An 18146-nucleotide genomic window follows, 5' to 3' on the forward strand; every position below is an offset into this window, starting at 1 on the left:
ACCCTTTAGCAAAAGAAAAACCCAATTTTCAACTTCAAAATCGTCTGACATCGTTGGTTTCCCTTTTTTTGTGCTAAAGGGTGTTTGTATTCGTTTTGTGCATGTGCGCTTCGTAAACACGGGGGCAGTGACTTGTCACATTTAAAATCCGTGATGTGGTGCAGAGCAGTGCAAGATGAGCAATTTAGGTTAAAAAGAATATTATTTAGTTTGGAAATTACCGATTGTTTCGCTAGATAAGACTCTATTCCTCGTCTTGGATCGCATACAGCCTCTGAAGCCCTTTGAGACTTCATTGATTTGGACTTTCAACCCATAGGTTGCCATAGAAGTGCATTATATAAATCCTGGAATGTTTTCCTTAAAAAACTTAATTTCTTTTCGACTGAAGAAAGAAAGACTTGAACATCTTGGATGCGATGGGGTGAGTAAATTATCAGGAAATTTTCATTTTGAAGTGAACAAATCCTTTAAGTTGTAAACAATCAGTGAAAGGATCGTTCCATGTATAACACAATCATTAAAACATGTTTAATACTGGGTATAATGAGATGACATTATTCTACTCACCATTCAACCATTGAACATTAAAGGGTTAGTTTAATGTTGTTCCACACCCATAAGACCTCCGTTCATCTTCGGAACACAGTTTAAGATATTTTATATTAAGTCCGAGGGCGTATCTAAGTGTATGCACACTATACTGTCCATGTCCAGAAAGGTAATAAAAACATCATCAAAGTAGTCCATATGTGACATCAGTTAGTTAGTTATAATCTCTTGAAGCATCGAAAATACATTTAAATCAAAAATGTTCATTAACTTCAGCATTGCGTGATACTATTTCAAAGGGATTTCTGTCATTTTGACAGATAATAAAATTGTATTTACCTGTGAAATCAATCCTGGAATGAGAAGTGAGGATTTGAAGAGAAAGAAGAGAGATTCTTTGTGCATTCCAGTGAATTTTTAATAGGATATATTGTAAATTAAAACAGGAAAAAAGACCACAAATGTGCAGTATATCGTCCTTTTTCATACTGTTACAGCGGAATGCAAAGGGGAAAGGGAAAATAATCACGAGGAAAAGAATGCAGCGACAGTAAAGAGCTCTTGCCGTAGATATTCTTGTTATAGCATATCATATAGCCGACTCATAACGTACTATCAACACGTTAAAATGCCAATCGTTACGTTATTCTCATGATGACAGGTGGTGGTTGAGGAGAGACCCCTTTCATAAGTGTAAAGCGCTTTGGGTGTACACATGTAGTACATATGAAAGCGCTATATAAATGCCTCTTTCATTCATTCTTTCATGTTAATAAAACATGAAGAAAATTGACAGCTCATTCAGTCAAACTGACGGATAAGCTTTATTTGTTGCGCAACCTGATTTGACTCTTTTAGTCTTTTTGAATGGAAGTTCCACAAACCAGAAGTGCCACCCATAATTTAAAGCGTAGTAGGCTCGTCAGAAATAAGGTGGATTAAACCCTTAATTTCCTCTTCATTCAAAATATGTGATGATAAAACATCCATTATCCATTGACGATGTAGATCCAAACTGATACGTTTTGGAATGAACCCAATGGCAATATTCTCAAAAAGAGCCATTATCTCTCTGTATATTGGTCATTACTTCACACTGCCATTTGCCATGTTTCTTGGGAAGTAGCCTTTTCTGAGTTCCTCAACTGCACGCTTTGGTTTCCATAGCTTGCTTTCAAATGTTGTTGCTGCTCTGTGAAACCCTGTTTGAAAAGAAAAGAGAAAGAAAGACAGATGCACAAAAGCACTGGGGCTTTTAGACTGGACACAGACCCGAAGGAAGACGCATTCAGTGTGCGCCAGGTCACAAAAGAGCCTTTCATGATGCCACTCTGATGATGGTGAGCCCGAGAGGCTTTCCAATATCTCAAGCATGGAGAACACAGTTACACAGTGGTCACAGCCTCATTCACTCCTACAAATTCCCCTATTCATTACAATGCTCGTACTGTAGCTCAGGCTGCTTAGCTGAGCTCACAAACGTCTTATATTCTTACTTTGTGCTGCTGGGTCACAATGAGCTAAATGTCCTCGAGAACTGCTTGATCGCCCACCTCTCTCCCACTTATCACAATCATGCCCCTCATAGCTGCAGTGGATAGAACGGCGTGAACATTAGCAAAGAGTTGTCTGTTTTCAGACCTATAATGACGTGGTTCTCTCCTCAGTGCATGAGTCATAGTGTCTGTAATGTACATCCTGCTGAACTAGGTCAGACGGTCTAAATACCCCAGTGTTTCTGTCTATATATATTTTTATTCCTCTTTTCTGGTTTTGATTGTTCTCTCTAGTCCCTCCTTTAACATGTCACTAATATTTTATTTTCTTACTTTTTTAAGTTATTCCCATTTAAATCTGTTTTGTATTGTTTCAAAAGTGAAGAACAGGCCTTTTCATTCATGAGCTTACTTCTTAAAGATATTTTGTAGGTTCTGAAGAGCAATCAGGCACAATAGTTCTTTATAGATGATAATCGTTCATTTATGGTGGTTAGGTTAAGGTGCCCTAGAATGAAAAATTGTATTAACCTTGCCATAGTGAAATAATAAGAGTTCAGTACACGGACATCACGTACTGATTGTCGCAAACAACATTGCCTCCAACTTCTTATATAAATCTCGTGCATGAAAAACACCACAGAAAAATAAGTGCTTCTCAACATAACGCCAACTGTGATGCAATCGCTGGGGATCATTAATATGTACACCCCCAACATTTGCATATGTCCGAATATATGTTCATTGTCAGGCGGAACTGACGGAGCTGAATCATCGGGACTGCAGGTAAACAAGCGACACTCGAGGATAGCGAAAACGGCAGCTCTAATGGACACAAATGTCATATTCCAGGCTGTGCGGGACGTGAGGACTTTTCATACCCTTCCCACAGATAAAAAATGTCAACAGTCATGGTTGATGTTTATTATAATCGGATACCGCAACAATTTAATTCAAAATCGTTCGTTTGTCGGCCCATTTCAAGCAAGCTTCGCTCAGCGTCTAAAACTGAAGAGAGGGAGGGGCACTTATATACCTGCAAGCAGTAAGTAGCGATTTTATCCACTTATTGACTGTTTAAACAATTTCTGATTAAATTGAAAGTTTCTTAGAGAGACAGCATTGTCTAGATAACACAAGATGCTAGTACAGTAACAATAGGAAACTCCAAGTACCTTACAAAACTAAATAGTGTCTAATGACAGGTTAATATTATTTACAAAATACAACCGTAGATACGTTGCTTACAGATCGCTCACTCGATCTTTCTAGCTAACGTCACCTTTTCCATCATATAAGTTAAAACAATAGTCATTTGACAGGGCTTCTATTTATTTGGTAAAAAAAAAAATATATTTATATATATATTTTTGAGAACTGAAGTGTGATGTTTTTGCAGAGTACATCACAGTCACTGCATAGCCTACATTGTGACTAACGTTATATAAACATGCAATATCGTTGACGAAAAAAGATGAGTCTAAAATGTAGTTTAAAAAATAAAAACTTGAACAAAAACCATTGGTTTTGTCGGAGGGAAAGAAGAGGTCCATGCTTACGGTTGCCAGATTTCCCCTCAATCAGAGCTTTTCTGTGAAAAGAACAAGTATACTGGATGTGTTTTACCTAAACGTGCGATCTTGCATCTCTCTCTCTCTCTCTCTCTCTCTCTCTCTCTCTCTCTCTCTCTCTCTCTCTCTCTCTCTCTCTCTCTCGCTCTCTCTCTCTCTCGTGCGGATGATCTGAAAACACCAATAAACAAGTTATGTGCATTTTAGCAATCTCCATTTGAGATGTTCTGCTTAAAGTGTCATTCAGTCGGTCTGTGTTCTGTCAGGACGGTCAGGATTCACGAGCCGCTTTGCTGAACAGTTGAAATGCTGTGTGCTGTGAGCTGCTTTTTTGAGTCCAAAAAAGACAAAAACAGATCATTACATCCTAGGGGCAATTTCTAGGGTTGTAAGTGGACCTGTAAAACTGTATCTGGACATGTTTTGCCCTTAAATAAGCCACATACCCTCTATGTAGATATCAGAGAACAATTTAACATATTGTTTCAAATCATTCTAGGGCACCTTTAATTATGGGGTCATGTACAGTCAACAAGTCATTGCCACAAGATATGCAGATAGATGGCCATACTGTGTCTAAACATTATTTGCTGTGGGTTAATATTAAGGTTTGAGTTGCTATAATGACTTCTTTGACTGTACAATATTTATTTTATTCCACGGCTACTTTGCAAAAAAATAAAATAAACAAACAACATGAAATATTTTATTATGCATAAAGAAAGATACCACAGAGTCTCTTTCTTTCAGTCAGTTGTTGCCTGGGACCGGAACATTATTTGTCCAAGAATGCCCACACTTGACCAATCAGAAAGAAACCTCTCAGAAAGCCTTTCAATAAGAGATTATAAGGACTTTTCTCAACTCTCTGCTGATGCACTGAGTTCAGGTCTAGTCTTTGAGAGCTTAAACAGGTGATCTTCACAGACTAATTCACACCACCCCAAACCATTAACATGGAGCAGGCATTATTTAGATCCTTCTCAAAGGATTTAAACAGCAGCTATATGTGAAGCTAAATGTTGCATAACAGAGTTTAGTTAGTTTGATCTGTTGGCACACAGTGTAATCCCCTGGTATAACTGTGCTTCAGTGACAACCCCCTTTAATTCAACTCCGTGTGAAGTATCATTAACCATGTGATCTGTGAATGGCAAGTCTCTAAACTGTGGGAGGTGGTTTTATTGCAGAATGTTTGTTACATATGCATATTGTGAACAGTTGTGTAAATTTTCCATCATTGCTTATGCTGCCTTCAAGTCCACCTGGGACGCTCCTACATTCAAGTTGTTCATTATTACGATGGCAGGTTCACAAGTCCAAACAAAAACACACAATGAACAGCAAAAAATGTGGATACGCATAAATGAATACGCCTGCATACACTTTTACACAACCTATATAATCATTTTATGCAATTTTTTAACAAAACATGCCAACTGTGACATGTTTAAAAAAATGTAATCAATAATTTATTTATTTTTTTAATCAAGATATTTAAAACCATTCTAAAAAGGGCTTTTTAATCAAGACATTTTTGTCTTAAAATTTTGGGATCGGGTTGGATTTTCTGCATTTTTCACATCCGTAGCAAGCATTTTGAGAGGGGTTTTGACCATTCAAAGCCACTGGATGACGAATATGGAAAAACGCATACAAAAATTTCATACTCATTGTGCAAAGACCTCAAAATGTTTTTGTTTTAATCCTGGAAATGCACTTGCGTTGCTGATGTTGCTTGGCTCATTCCGTCAGCACCTTGCCACCATGTCAGAATCAAGCGTTCAACACCGCTGAAGCGAATTTCCACTAAATGACTTTTTTGGTTTCAAACACAACTTTATGACATTTCCAGCTGAACTTGAAGGCTGCATTGCACACAGGTAAGTGTGTGCTTTTTCTCTTGCATAAGGACATCTAAGTGTATTTCTCTTTTTATCTTGTCTTCTTGTGACTCCACAGTGTCCCTCATGAACCTTTGTGTTGCGCTTGAATAGTGTGTGAGTGAGTGTGTGTGTGTGTGCACCTGAAGCATCCTGTCCTCCTCCCTTCATGTCCGACTTGTCACTGTGCTCCGCAGAACCATGAGCCGCTGCGAGACAGTGACTCAGACCTCATCCTGAACGAAGGAGACCTGACGCTGACCTACGGCGACACGGCCATCACGGCCAACGGAGCCTCGTCCTCCTCCGGCCCCGAAGGATCGGCCGGAAGCTGGGGCTTGAACGGCAAACGCAGCGACAGCACGTCGGAAGACGCTCTGGAGCGAGAACTGGACACGCGTGAACATGAGCTCTTGAGCCGTGGCACGCGTTTAGTTTTCCCCATCGAGGACCACGCTTGACCCTGCCCCCAAACCTTAAATCAAGCCTCCCCGTGCTTCATACCTTAACTTTTCTTGCACATAACTCCATCTGACCATTCATGACTCCTCCAAATATCTCATGCAGTGGGTCTGAAAAAATCAAGGAAACAGAATGATGGAGAGCAGGAGGGCTTGTGCTCGGGATTTACACCAGGATGGCGTAATTGATGATATGGCGGACTTCAATTCAGTGTCTCCTCATAAAAATGTGACTTATGGGAGGAAAAAGTGTAACTTAACTGCTGTTAAGAAGGCATTTCGAACAGCTTTTGATCCTTATTGCTGTTTTTATGATAATGAACTGACGCCGAACGGTCTCTGCTGCCCATTCACTTTCATACGATCACTGCCTGCCACATATTAACATTGTAGGTCATTAATTCTTCATTTTTTTGTTTATCAATGCTGCCACAAACTGGAAATAAGACTGACATATAGCCATATAGTTTTTCTTGTGGGGGAAGTCAGTTTTACACATAAAGAGCCAGTATTACATAAATGATAATATTTTGCATTTAAATGCTCTCCTTTACCTTCAGGCAAATGAGTGAGCCGTTCATAATGTTTGTAAATATTCCATACATGGCAGTGTTCGCAAAAGCTTTCGAACACAATAGCAACATTGTTTGACATGAGTGCATGTTTATCTCATGACTGCATACTGGAACCTTGTAATACGCAACTTTAGTCAGTTAAAGTTTACATTTCCTTCAATATCTTGGTTGTATGAAAGCCAGGTTGACGTGCTGGTCGTTGTTAATATGAATGTTGATCTGCACTGACGTGATTTTTTTTAAACAGCTGGATGCAACCAGAGTGTATGGGCCATGCACTTTAGCTGCAGCTGAGCTGCAGTCCTTGCATGTATTGCTATATTATATTAGAATATTAACCACTTGCACACACTCTGACAGAATTTTTGTGATGAGAGATGATGAAATCATAAAGGAGACATCATATCAGAATCAAAGAGTTAATGTGTGCGGCGTTCATTTTTCGCCTTCTCCTGTTACAATTTTCTTGTAGGTTTCTTTGCATTATGTATGATTTGCTGCTTTATGGCAGTCTTTGATTCTGAATTTATGAATCCGGAATGTTTGGCATGTTGATCCAGCTGTTTGTTCATAAAGTAAACGGATGGCCTCTTGCCATCAATCGCCAACGTGTATTCCTTTCACCCTCCGTGTCTAAAAATGAATTATTGTTAATGTATGCTAGTCTAAAGTCCAAGCTTTTGGTTAATGACTAACCTGCAGATGTTTGAAATAAGTTTATCATTCTTTCCAATTTATATTGAACTTCATCATAAACTAACCTCACACTCTTTCCATGAAATAACCTTTACAGCTGCCTCAATTGTCTGCACTTGCGTCTGTCCGTCGTTTGCTTTTTAACAGAATCCAGTTCAACACCTGACCAGAACCTAAATGTGAATTAAGGAGATTTGCACTATTTATGTGGTGTTTCTGCTAGAAAATGAGCCTCGTGGGCTTCGTGGCAATTGTAGTTTAAGGCGGAGGGCCTTAAACCGGCTGTAGCAAAAGACTGAATTCGCATGTAATCCTGCAACATGTGGGCTATGAAATCACTTTTCTTCTCTTCCAACATGTCTGGTAGCTTTTTTTCTGCACCGTATTGTTGGTGGACTTGTATGTACCTTCAGGATATGTAACTCCCTCCTGTAGCATTCATCTTTTTCTTGCTGTTCTGCATGTCAATATATGCCATATAAAACATATACAAGCTGCCATTTTTATGTCTGTGATGTATGAAACACCAAATTGCTATTTTTCCTTCATTTAAATACCTAGTATTATTAATATTTGTTATTATTATACATAAAGATGCACTCAGCCTGTCAAATAATGCAAAAAAACTGTAGTATGCAAACTGTACATTTATGAAAATAGCCATTATATTAAATTGGGCTTAACTAGCAATACCTAACTAAGGTATTTATTTTATATGTCATTAAATAATAATAAAACAAGAAAACGTAGTGTTTACTACAAAAATGTATGTACAAGTTTTATTTATAAATAACACATTTGTTCATTTATTAATTCTGATGGTTCCCATAGCTTTAGAGTAAAAGGTGACAAAACAACATTAATAACATGATATTACCGTCAATGTTCTTGTCCAGTAAAAGCATTTCTATTAGAGCACAATAACACCTGCATCCTTAAAGTATGATTGTGTGTTTTAGTTTTCGATTAGACTTTCCATCCATTTAACTATTTAAATTGCAATACTATCCTTGTTAAACATGCTAGGGATGCACCGCCACCGATACACTTTTTTCAGAACCAATCCGATATTTTTTGAGTATTGGCTGATACCGATACCAATCCGATACCAGTGCAGTTTTGTTTAAAAATTCAGTAATACATTTTTACGATAAGGTTCATTAGTTAGAATTAGTTAACATGAATTAATAATGAACTGTAGGCCTACTTATAATCTTTGTTAATGTTAATTTCAACATTTACTAATACATTATTAAAATATTGTTAACATTTAATGCACTGTGAACAAGCAAACCATGAACAGCTGTACTTTTATCAACTAACATTTAAAAAAGATTAACTAGTTCATGTTAGTTACATTAACTAATGAAACCTTATTGGAAAATGTTACCAAAAATGTCTGTACCTCAGTGTGGTGAACTGATAATCACTCTTTTGTGAGTTAAACACAATCTACTAAATACGGACTTCGGACTAAACAACTTCATTATTAAGAAGAACAGATTAAAAAATAAATAAATCACAATATGACAAAAATATGCCTGTAAATATGCCTGGTGGATAAACTAGATCAGTGAATAATTCAGCAGCAATGGTTACTCTAGAAAAATCATGAGTGCACAATTGTATAAAAGCTAAACATTGAGTGGGGTGGGGGGAATAAAGAAAAAAATAAAAGTGAATAAGTGTTATTTATAGATGTATATTTATAGATGACTAATTATAGATAATTCAATGTTTTTTTTTCAAAATTTTGTCCGTATATTACAATATTTTGTTACCCAGCGATAGTGATTGAGCCGTTCCTTTTAACATTTTCACATTTCTGTTACCGTGTGTGAAGAACAATACAATCTCAGGTCCAGTATTGTGATCTAACTGACACCCGGGAGAAAGTAACATGATTTAAAGTCCTCATGAAATCAAAATAAACCTTATTTACTTTGTAAGCACACATTACAGGTTTTAAGGTGAACAATTAATACCTAAGTTATACGCAGGGAAAAAAAATGGTTTGCCGTGGTAATCTTTAATCAAAATCTTAAAAAAAACAACTTCCGGTCTGGAATGGCGTTGCCTTTCCGATGACAGCAGTTTGATAGCTTGGGTTTGAAAATGTTTACCACTCCTCTCCAAACGTGAGTCTGCTATGAGCCAGAGATGGAGAGGAGGAGCACTGAAGTAAAACCCTGACAATCTGTTCAATATTCCATTTCACTTGGAAATACGTCACAGCACTGAAATCAAATCAGTTGCAACTTCCGGTTCACTGGGACATTAAACTCCAGCAAGATAAAGTAATTTTATGCGAAACCATAGAGCGTTATCTACAGATCAAGCATAATAACAGGAATGTTAAATCATCTTGGAGAGTTTCTTCGTGTTGACTGTCGTAACAGAACGCGACACGCAGTTTAAAGCAGAATGGGGAGTGACTGACAGCCGCAGCGGAGGGAATCATTGACGTGAACTTCAATTTAATGACTTAAGCTCTGGGGCCATTTTTGGGGATTTCCACCTGGATTTGGCTTACCCAAATTGAAAAGCTTCCCATACCTGTATACAGTGGTCTATATACACAATTTTACACCACTTTTGGTGTCATTTTAAAGGAAACCTTTTGGAGTTTCATGTTTATTACCTTTAGCAGTGTTTTATGTAAGTATATATTGTCTGAGCTGTAATATAGCTTCATCCCTTCCTGAATTTATAACCAAGAAATAAAAAAGCATCTGTGGGGTTATTACTCAAACAACATATACTTACATGTTTATCACTTTTAACATTGTTTTATGTAACTTCCAAGGGTTGACACTAAAATTGTGTATTTAAACCACTGTATGTGGGTATGGGAAGCATTTCAATTTGGGTAGGCCAAATTCAGGTGGAAATGGTACCAGAGTAATTTAGTTTAAATAAGTTACTTTGTGTAACACAAATTCTGAAAAAGTATTGAATATCTCCAGAAAGTAGAGACTCTAAGCTTTCAGCTGGTACCACATATGTCAGAGCTCCTCCAGAGACATTTGAAATGTAAAGTTGATTGCATTCCTGTACAAGGTCCGCAGAGTTTAAGAGGTAAATATTACCTGTAATTATGTACCTCACATTAAACTATGGAATGGTTTCAGAACACTTACAGTGCACATAGTGTTGATGATGCTTGATGTTTTTGTACCTTTTGTGGGTCACTGGGGCTTAACAATAACCCAGAATATTATACGCACAGTATAGGATTTGGATCGGTCCTGTCTGACCGATACCCGATTCTGCGAATAATGGCAGATCGAAGCTAATAAATACCGACACTGAGCATCGGATCGGTGCATCCCTACTTCATACAAAGAGAACAAACTGGTGATGTCCAAGGGGAACTGGGAAATGTTACACCAGTGGGAGTGTTACGAGTTATTATAGAGAAGACAGAATTTCCTTTGGGAAAACTCTTTCTACACCCTTTTCTCTAGCTCTTCAGTTCATTGAATTGCACTTTGCGCTTAATGTCTTTTTTTGGGCGGTACCACAGATATTGGAGTGTCGATGATGCATAATCCCTTTTCATACCTGGTTGATGAATACAAGAATGCCTGGGAAAGTTTTCATTATGAAATCCACCCAACGGGATATCTGTCTCCAGAACTAGTGCATGTGCAATGGCCCAAGCGCCTGTCTCGTATGGCTGATTATGGGCTGCCGGGGATTGAGCAGGGATTATTGCGGATGAAATCTGGCTGTCAGGGCACAACCGGGACTGAGCCTTTGGTAGCCGTTTCATTTTGAACGGGTTTCCCCTCTGTTACTGTTAGTCTTTTCCTTACAGGATTCTTGTCAGTATCATTTGAGGTCGGCGGGTTTGTAAGTGTCTCTCTTATCAGACTCTTCTGTCGTCTACTCTGTGACCCATGACGGCACTGCGAAGGAGGTCTCGGGGTGTTGCTCCTCAGCTCCGTCCGCATATCCTGGTGTAGCTTCATATCAGGCTGTTCTCCTTCTGTCCTCCTGTTCCTACAGCACATCAGGCTCCTGCAGCAAAGAGAGAAACATAATAACTTAAGCTGTGTTATTGTGGACATTTACTGAAAACACTGATTCTGTGTAGAATGTCAACAAAGTTTGTCGTAAAAGTACAGTGTGTAATTTTCGACGATGCTAGAATTTGTCACAGATATTCAGTTTAAATTTAAACAATGTGTTCCTATAGGCCTATTCTTGCTGGAAATGAAAATTATAAATGAATATGTTATTAATAGAAATGTATTATTAACATCATATTGAAATTATAAGCCATTTTTTTATCTAATGTATAAAAAAACACTTTTGGTGTTTCTTATTAAACTCCCTCTAAGAGTGCTCATTATCGGAATTCCAAGGATCACGCCCTATTGTTATATATTCCTCTCCCCATAGTCTTTAAAATAGTTTATAGTCTATAGTTTATAGTAACATGCAGTTTATAGCCATGTCTTGACTATAAAATCAAAATTATAAAATGTAATTAAAATTATACATTGACACCTGGTTATCGGTTCCAGCATCATTGCAAAAAATATTGGAATAATTTAAATACTTTGTTGAAATAGTTCAAAATAAAAATATATAATAGTCAACAAATTATTCATCTAATAAGGAAATACATTAAAACATTACCATGTAGCCTTCAAATTTTAAATAAACGTTGCAATTTAAACTAAAAAATAAATAAAAGAACAAATGGCAGGTCTGCGTTTACACGTAAAGCCCAGATATATTTTCACACATCAGGTTTTTTTTGTCACATCTGATATAATGATTATCACTGTGTCAATCAACACAATGTTGGATTCAATCATATTTAAATATAGTTGTAACTCCCAATATTTTCAGTGTACTTAGCAGCATGAAAAATAAACTTTCAAATTGTGAATGGGTTATAAACAGATAGCAAACACAAGCACTTCTTTCTAATCGTGAACCTGTCAAGCTAGCACACTGACTTCTGCACTCTTGTGAAAACTCCCCATATTATCATTGAAAGATGATAATGACGACACATTTCCTAATTAGTCCCTGCTCGGCTGAATGAGGCATCTACATAATATATTTCTATAATCGCGGCAGTTTGATCTTACCAGACGAAAGTAATGACGGATGGGAACACTAGATGAGATTCGTCTGGATATGAGTTATAAAAATAACATAAATACTGTTCAGTTTTTCACAGAAAATTATCGGTTCATATCTTAAGACATCAAAGTATCGTCACGAGCAGCAGGTTTTTTGTGCATGTTGTCTAAGAGACAACATGCACAAACAAGCAGACTGCAACGGTTGGAATTAAAAAGTCTTCATTTGTGTTCTACTGAAGACACAAAGACACCTACAATTTGGATGCACTGGGGGTAAGCAAATAAACGTCACATTTAAATTTTTGGGTGAACTATCACTTTAAACACCTCTGATTGGCCATTGTGTTCATGTGCTCAACACTATAAATTGCTCAATGCTGTAAAAAACATGTAAATAGATCCTTGATGTTATTTACAGAGCGTTACACGTAAATATGCACAGGAGCGTTTCAAAGCAGCCACCCATCAGCGGATACCAGATTAGTATATTTATAGTATACCGGTGCTCTGGACTACTGGTACCGCATGGAAAGGCTTTCATTGTTACATTACATTTCAGTATTGACTTGGTACCAAAGTGCGGACGTACTTTTGCCAACAATGAGAAGAAAAATTAAATAGGCTGTATGACTGCTGTAGGTTGCCCTGCTGAGTCCTGGTATACAATATCAAAATGATTAGTTTAAGCAAGCTGCTGAATTTATTTTTAACAAGATTAGGTAGCTACTTACCAGATGACATGCAAACATTTAAGCAGTTAATAACAATAGCTAAAGGTTGCAGGGGCCAACATGAAACGCTTTTTTTGTTTTGTTAATATTAATAACAACTGCTGGTAAATTTGGATGCTGTCACTTTAAGAGAGACTGCATGAATCCAATACACTTGTGTGTTTTCTTCCTCAACGGTTTACGTTCAGGTAAGACATAAATGACCGTGTTTACTCGGAAAGACATAGTAACTTTGACACACACAAGTTTGTATATTTAACCGTTTAAGCCCAATTAGTCTGCTAAAAGCATGCGTATATAGCTATAGCAGTTGTCTTTTACTGCTTACTGTACTTCAACTGTTTGAAATCACTTCTTTTTGAACTGCAATATTTCAAAAAGCATTTTTGTGAGGCTTTCTCATAAAGCTTTTGTGACTGCGTAGAACAGAAATGTCATGCGAGCGGAACCGCGATAGATATGATAGTCCAAAATCTCTACCTGTTGACAAATTTCTTCCAGTTAATGTCTAGTGTGGTCTACCGGTATATATCCCAGCCCTACTCTCTGCTAGTAAACGTTAATTTAAACCGTTAAACGGAGTGAGGAACTCTTTAATCGAGGCTAAAGAAAAAGAAAAACATTCTCATTTTCCATGTGGTTTCCAGGACTAGAAAAAAAAAAAAGAGTAATTTTTCCAGGATATGTGGGAACCCAGGATTATTATTAGTAGTATATAATGTTAATAATAATGTTAAATTATTATTATTCATTTATCTGATATTTATATAATTAATCTTATGTTAGATTAATTATAAATATATATTATATATATATATATATATATATATATATATATATATATATATATATATATATATATATATATATATATATATATATATATTTATTTATTTTTTATTGTTTCTTTAAGACAGGTGAAATGCATGCCCAAACAGTAAAGTTAAACCGAAAATAAATCAAAAACCATTTCAAAAATATGCTATTATAAGTCATTTTAAAAGTAAACCTGTGATGAACTCTGACAGCAAGAGACAGTTAGAGGTCTGTGCTGGTCAGGCATGTATGTCTGGTGCCAAGATGTCTAAGTTAGTCATGGCAGAGCCCTCACAGATTGAGCTGGTGACAGGCTTAGCACAGGGTGCACTGGTCCCTCCAGGGACTAACCAGCACAAAGCAGTCCCTATATTTCAGCCTGCCCCAACCACGTGTGGTCAATCTGTTAGGTCATACCAACCCCCATCACATGCCTCTGATAGCGATAACAAAGAAGCCTGTCTCATGATCCATCGGTCTGCTATTTACATGCCTTGCCATGAAATTAGACTCTAGCATGATGGCTAATTGATTTGACAAATACCTCTGCTGGACATTTTTACCGGCCACAGTGCTGAGGAGATATAAAAGGTACATTTATTGTGCTGAATCCACTTCTAGCATTTTTCCCATTATATTGACTAGAATAAAAATGAAACTGGTCATTTCGCTGATCCAGGGCTGTTTGGAAACAACATTATGCCACCATAGAACGTCGTAGAGTACAGGAGGATAGTATTAACCCGATGACTGGCACCATGTGCTGTCAGTTTCGGACTGCATCAATGTCCTCGGCTGAACTCGCCTCTACTTTTGTTTCTTTTAAATTGATTCTGGATAAATTGAGTCTAAATAATATTTGTTTCTGCGGTCCGTAATGTTTTTGGGTTAAAAAGTGTGCAGTGTGTAGTAGAACTATAGTGACAGAAATGCAACTATAATATACAAAAATGTTTTCAGTGGTGTATAAAGACCTTGCATAATGAACCGTTATGTTTTTATTACCTTAGAATGAGCCATTTCTATCTACATACATCGCGAGCCCCTTTACAGTGAAGTCACCATTTTGCCATCATGTTTCTACAGTAGCCCCAAACGGAAAAACTGCTCTACAAAGAGCTTTAAAGACAGGGAGGGGAGGCAATGTTTTTTCAGAAGAACTTTGTTGTTATACTGGTTAAAACTCTCTTCACATCCTGATAGCGTTAGAAGTGGTTTAAATATATAAAAAAGTACATCTTCTGTGTTAATCTCTTATGATGCTTTGCAGACTGCATGGCATTCAGAAATACTGCATATAACACCACACTGCCATTAAAATCAATTTACATCCATACAACTACACTGGTTCCAGTGTTGCATAATCAATATGGGACTGACACTCTTGTCATGTAACAGATGAAAGCATCAATGTATAGTTGTGCTAGTAGTAGAATGTAAACCAACCCATTTTACAACTTTAAAGTCTGGTAAACAAAAAACAGTAGAAAACATTCTTATCATGAAAGCCACATTTTGCACATATCTGTTTGACCTGATATAGAGCAGTAGAACATCATGCAGTGACTTTCACAAATACATGTAATTCAATTACAACAGTAATAATATTAAATAAAGGGCATTTCCTTTTATTCAGAAATACACGATAGAAGTGCATAGTGATGTCCCAAAAACAAAGGTATTACTATAATACTGTGCCCAAAATAATTAGTGTAGTATTAACTTGAGTATCAACTCTTTATGGAATACCACTGTATTTACCTTAATAAAGTAGGTTAACCATTATTTTAAAGTGACAGTTACATTGTACTTACTCAAATAAGTACTGAGTACTATTAATTAACTAGTATATTGTCAGGGTTTGGTTTAGGGTTAGTTACTTGTAATTATGCATAATTTACTGTTATTACTATAGTAAGTACATCATTTACTTCAGTGTAACTAACTACATAACCTTAAAATATAATGTTACCGTAAAGTACTATTTCCAGTACCACAATTACATCTGACACCAACCATTGTGGTACTGGAAACATTATTAATACTTATTACTTATAATAGTATATGGTATCTTTCGCAACAACAAAAAAAAACAAAAAAAAAACTTTTTTTTCTTTTCACACTCTGAGTAAAGCAAAGTGTGACATATTTAACATTTTTGTTGCGTCTCAAACACTCAGTTACAAAATAATGCTGTCAACTCACCAAATTCTGGGGCCACAGACATCAGCAGACAGACATTTGCTGACATTTAGACACGTACATACCATACTCTCACGTTTCTGTGGTTTTAGGTCTTGTCCATGTTCCTCTTCTGATAACCCAGCTGTCTCATGACCTCACTGCAGTAGGCTTCCACCTGGTTCACCTGCTCCACATTCAGCCTTTCCCTCCAGGCGTAAATTGCCTCTTTGGCATCTCTGGATGATATGAGGAACGGTTTATCTGAAGAATAGCCCTGTCCGTGGGTCATGTTCACCACAAATTTCTCCATGGCTGGAGAAAGGGTGAGGTTGGCGAAACGAAAGAGCCTCTGGAGCGCGTCCACAGGTCTGAGCACTAGGTCTTCGTATTTCACCTGCACGTAGTTTCTCCTCACCCATGGCGGAGCGTTCATAACGAGCAACATGTCGTTGAGCCAATTGTCGCATATTAACTCCATGGCGCTCGAGACGTAGTTCTCGGCTCGGTGGACCCTGTTGCTAGGCACCAGAAGGCGCTTGTATTTGTCGTTCTGTTTCTTGCTCCTCAACACCTGTATGCTCTCCTTCACCAGAGCCAGTTTGGACTTAAGCCGAGAATTGTGCACAGCCCTGGGGTCGCGAAACAACTGGACTATATGGAGATTGATAGCGGGATCTCGCATGAGAGGAACCAAAACCGCCAAATCTAAAACCCTCACGTCTTTAATGACCATCACGGGGTACTTTTTGCACTCTTTCTCTAGCTCTTTGATATCTCTCGGCTGGCATTTGCTACACACTTCTCCTTGAACTAAGCCAATTTCGTGTTTTTTATACGCTTTGCAAAGAGGCTCGGAGCAAATGACCTTGTTCGTTTTCCAGCCGAAAATAAAAGAGGTGCTTACGTTGGACGAGCCAGCGTAGAGTTTTAAAACTGAGAAATCGCATCTAAACAGAGAGTTCATCATATCTCTCACTGCTCCTTGTAAACTGCCAGCATCTCCTGGATAAAGCGCCTGCCACATGTTCCACATGGGCTCGTATAAATAAAACACATCAGGGTGCTGATTAAATAATTCCCCTAAAAATGAGGAACCTGTCCTCCAGGTTGCGTGGAGGTATATGTGTGTTCTGGACTGACTCCTGTTGCCATAGTCCTCCACCTCCGTTGAGTTGCCCGTCCTGGTGCTACTCCACAGGGCGATGGTGCTCTCCAGATCAGGACACTTTTGTTGCTGATATCCATCTTTAATGTGGGACGATTTGCTCCGATAATCTAACACGTAGGGAATTAAAAGCAGCGCCACGGAGTATCCTAGAATCAAGATGATGTATTTTTTCTGAAGCCTTCTCTTCATGGCCTCAGCGGAGTGAGTGACGCAGATCTCGGCGAACTGCTCGCCTACCTGTATGAATACTGTTAGATTACAGCGGTAAAGTTTAGAGGGTGGAATCTTTTTTTTTCTCACCCGTAATGTGACAAGTTCCGCCCCCTGCGCCAGGATTGGCTGGTGGCTGTCGCGCATAAGAAGATCGTTATTGGACCGTTAAGAGGTCACTCATAAAGCCGAGCAAGTCAAGCAAGCGAACCTACCAAAATACGAGCACAGTTTATTTGTTTTAATATAAATTGACCTATATGAAAATTAAAAAAATAAATTTACATCACTATGCAATCTACATTTGCCATATTTTTATATGATGTAAAAGATACATTACACAAAAGGTAACAACAATAACAAAACCATTCAGTATACAAAAAACTATTGCGTATACTTTATGTGTGCCTGTTTAATGTTTTAAAAGTTCCACAGAGACAGTGCACAGGGCACTGATCAGGGAATCATTTGGGCTGACTGCCCTGCCTACTGAACTAGGGAGCTGATTGATTGAGACGCATCCAAATTAAATAGACAATTTGTTCATAATTGATTTGTTACAGGTTGTGCATTCACTACAAATACTTTGAACAAAAAAGGATCTCAAAATGTATCTTCAGTTAGCGAGCTCACTGCAAAAAGTAACCTCTCCAACCTACTGCTGGCCAAAACAATGGATTTCTTTTGCCTGGCTGTGT

General features: G+C 37.7%; 2 protein-coding genes across 4 annotated transcripts in view; one reads left to right on the top strand and one right to left on the bottom strand.

The window, feature by feature from the left end:
- slc9a7 (solute carrier family 9 member 7) overlaps window positions 1-7734 on the top strand; it is a 49531-nt gene extending 41797 nt beyond the window's left edge. For both annotated transcript variants that reach the window (XM_067459948.1, XM_067459949.1), the window contains one exon: window positions 5700-7734. In XM_067459948.1, the coding sequence (XP_067316049.1) occupies window positions 5700-5963 (264 nt within the window). In that variant the 3' untranslated portion in view covers window positions 5964-7734. The remainder of the gene's footprint in view (window positions 1-5699) is intronic.
- Window positions 7735-7981: 247 nt separating this feature from the next.
- chst7 (carbohydrate (N-acetylglucosamine 6-O) sulfotransferase 7) lies at window positions 7982-18090 on the bottom strand. 2 transcript variants are annotated; one of them, XM_067459946.1, is made up of 2 exons: window positions 16154-18090; window positions 7982-11257 (listed from the first exon to the last, which is right to left on the bottom strand). In XM_067459946.1, exon 1 carries the CDS (start codon window positions 17593-17595, stop codon window positions 16177-16179), a length of 1419 nt encoding a protein of 472 aa, XP_067316047.1. In that variant the 5' UTR covers window positions 17596-18090; the 3' UTR covers window positions 7982-11257; window positions 16154-16176. The 2 variants fall into 2 exon arrangements, with proteins under 2 accessions (XP_067316047.1, XP_067316048.1); XM_067459947.1 differs by having other exon boundaries at window positions 16150-18090.
- Window positions 18091-18146: the final 56 nt, after the last annotated feature.

This window comes from Pseudorasbora parva, chromosome 12, assembly GCF_024679245.1.
Source record: "Pseudorasbora parva isolate DD20220531a chromosome 12, ASM2467924v1, whole genome shotgun sequence".
NCBI lineage: Eukaryota > Metazoa > Chordata > Actinopteri > Cypriniformes > Gobionidae > Pseudorasbora > Pseudorasbora parva.

Excerpts from the sequence above, each read along its gene's own strand:
- chst7 (XM_067459946.1), bottom strand. The coding sequence starts at position 17,595 with ATGCGCGACAGCCACCAGCCAATCCTGGCGCAGGGGGCGGAACTTGTC.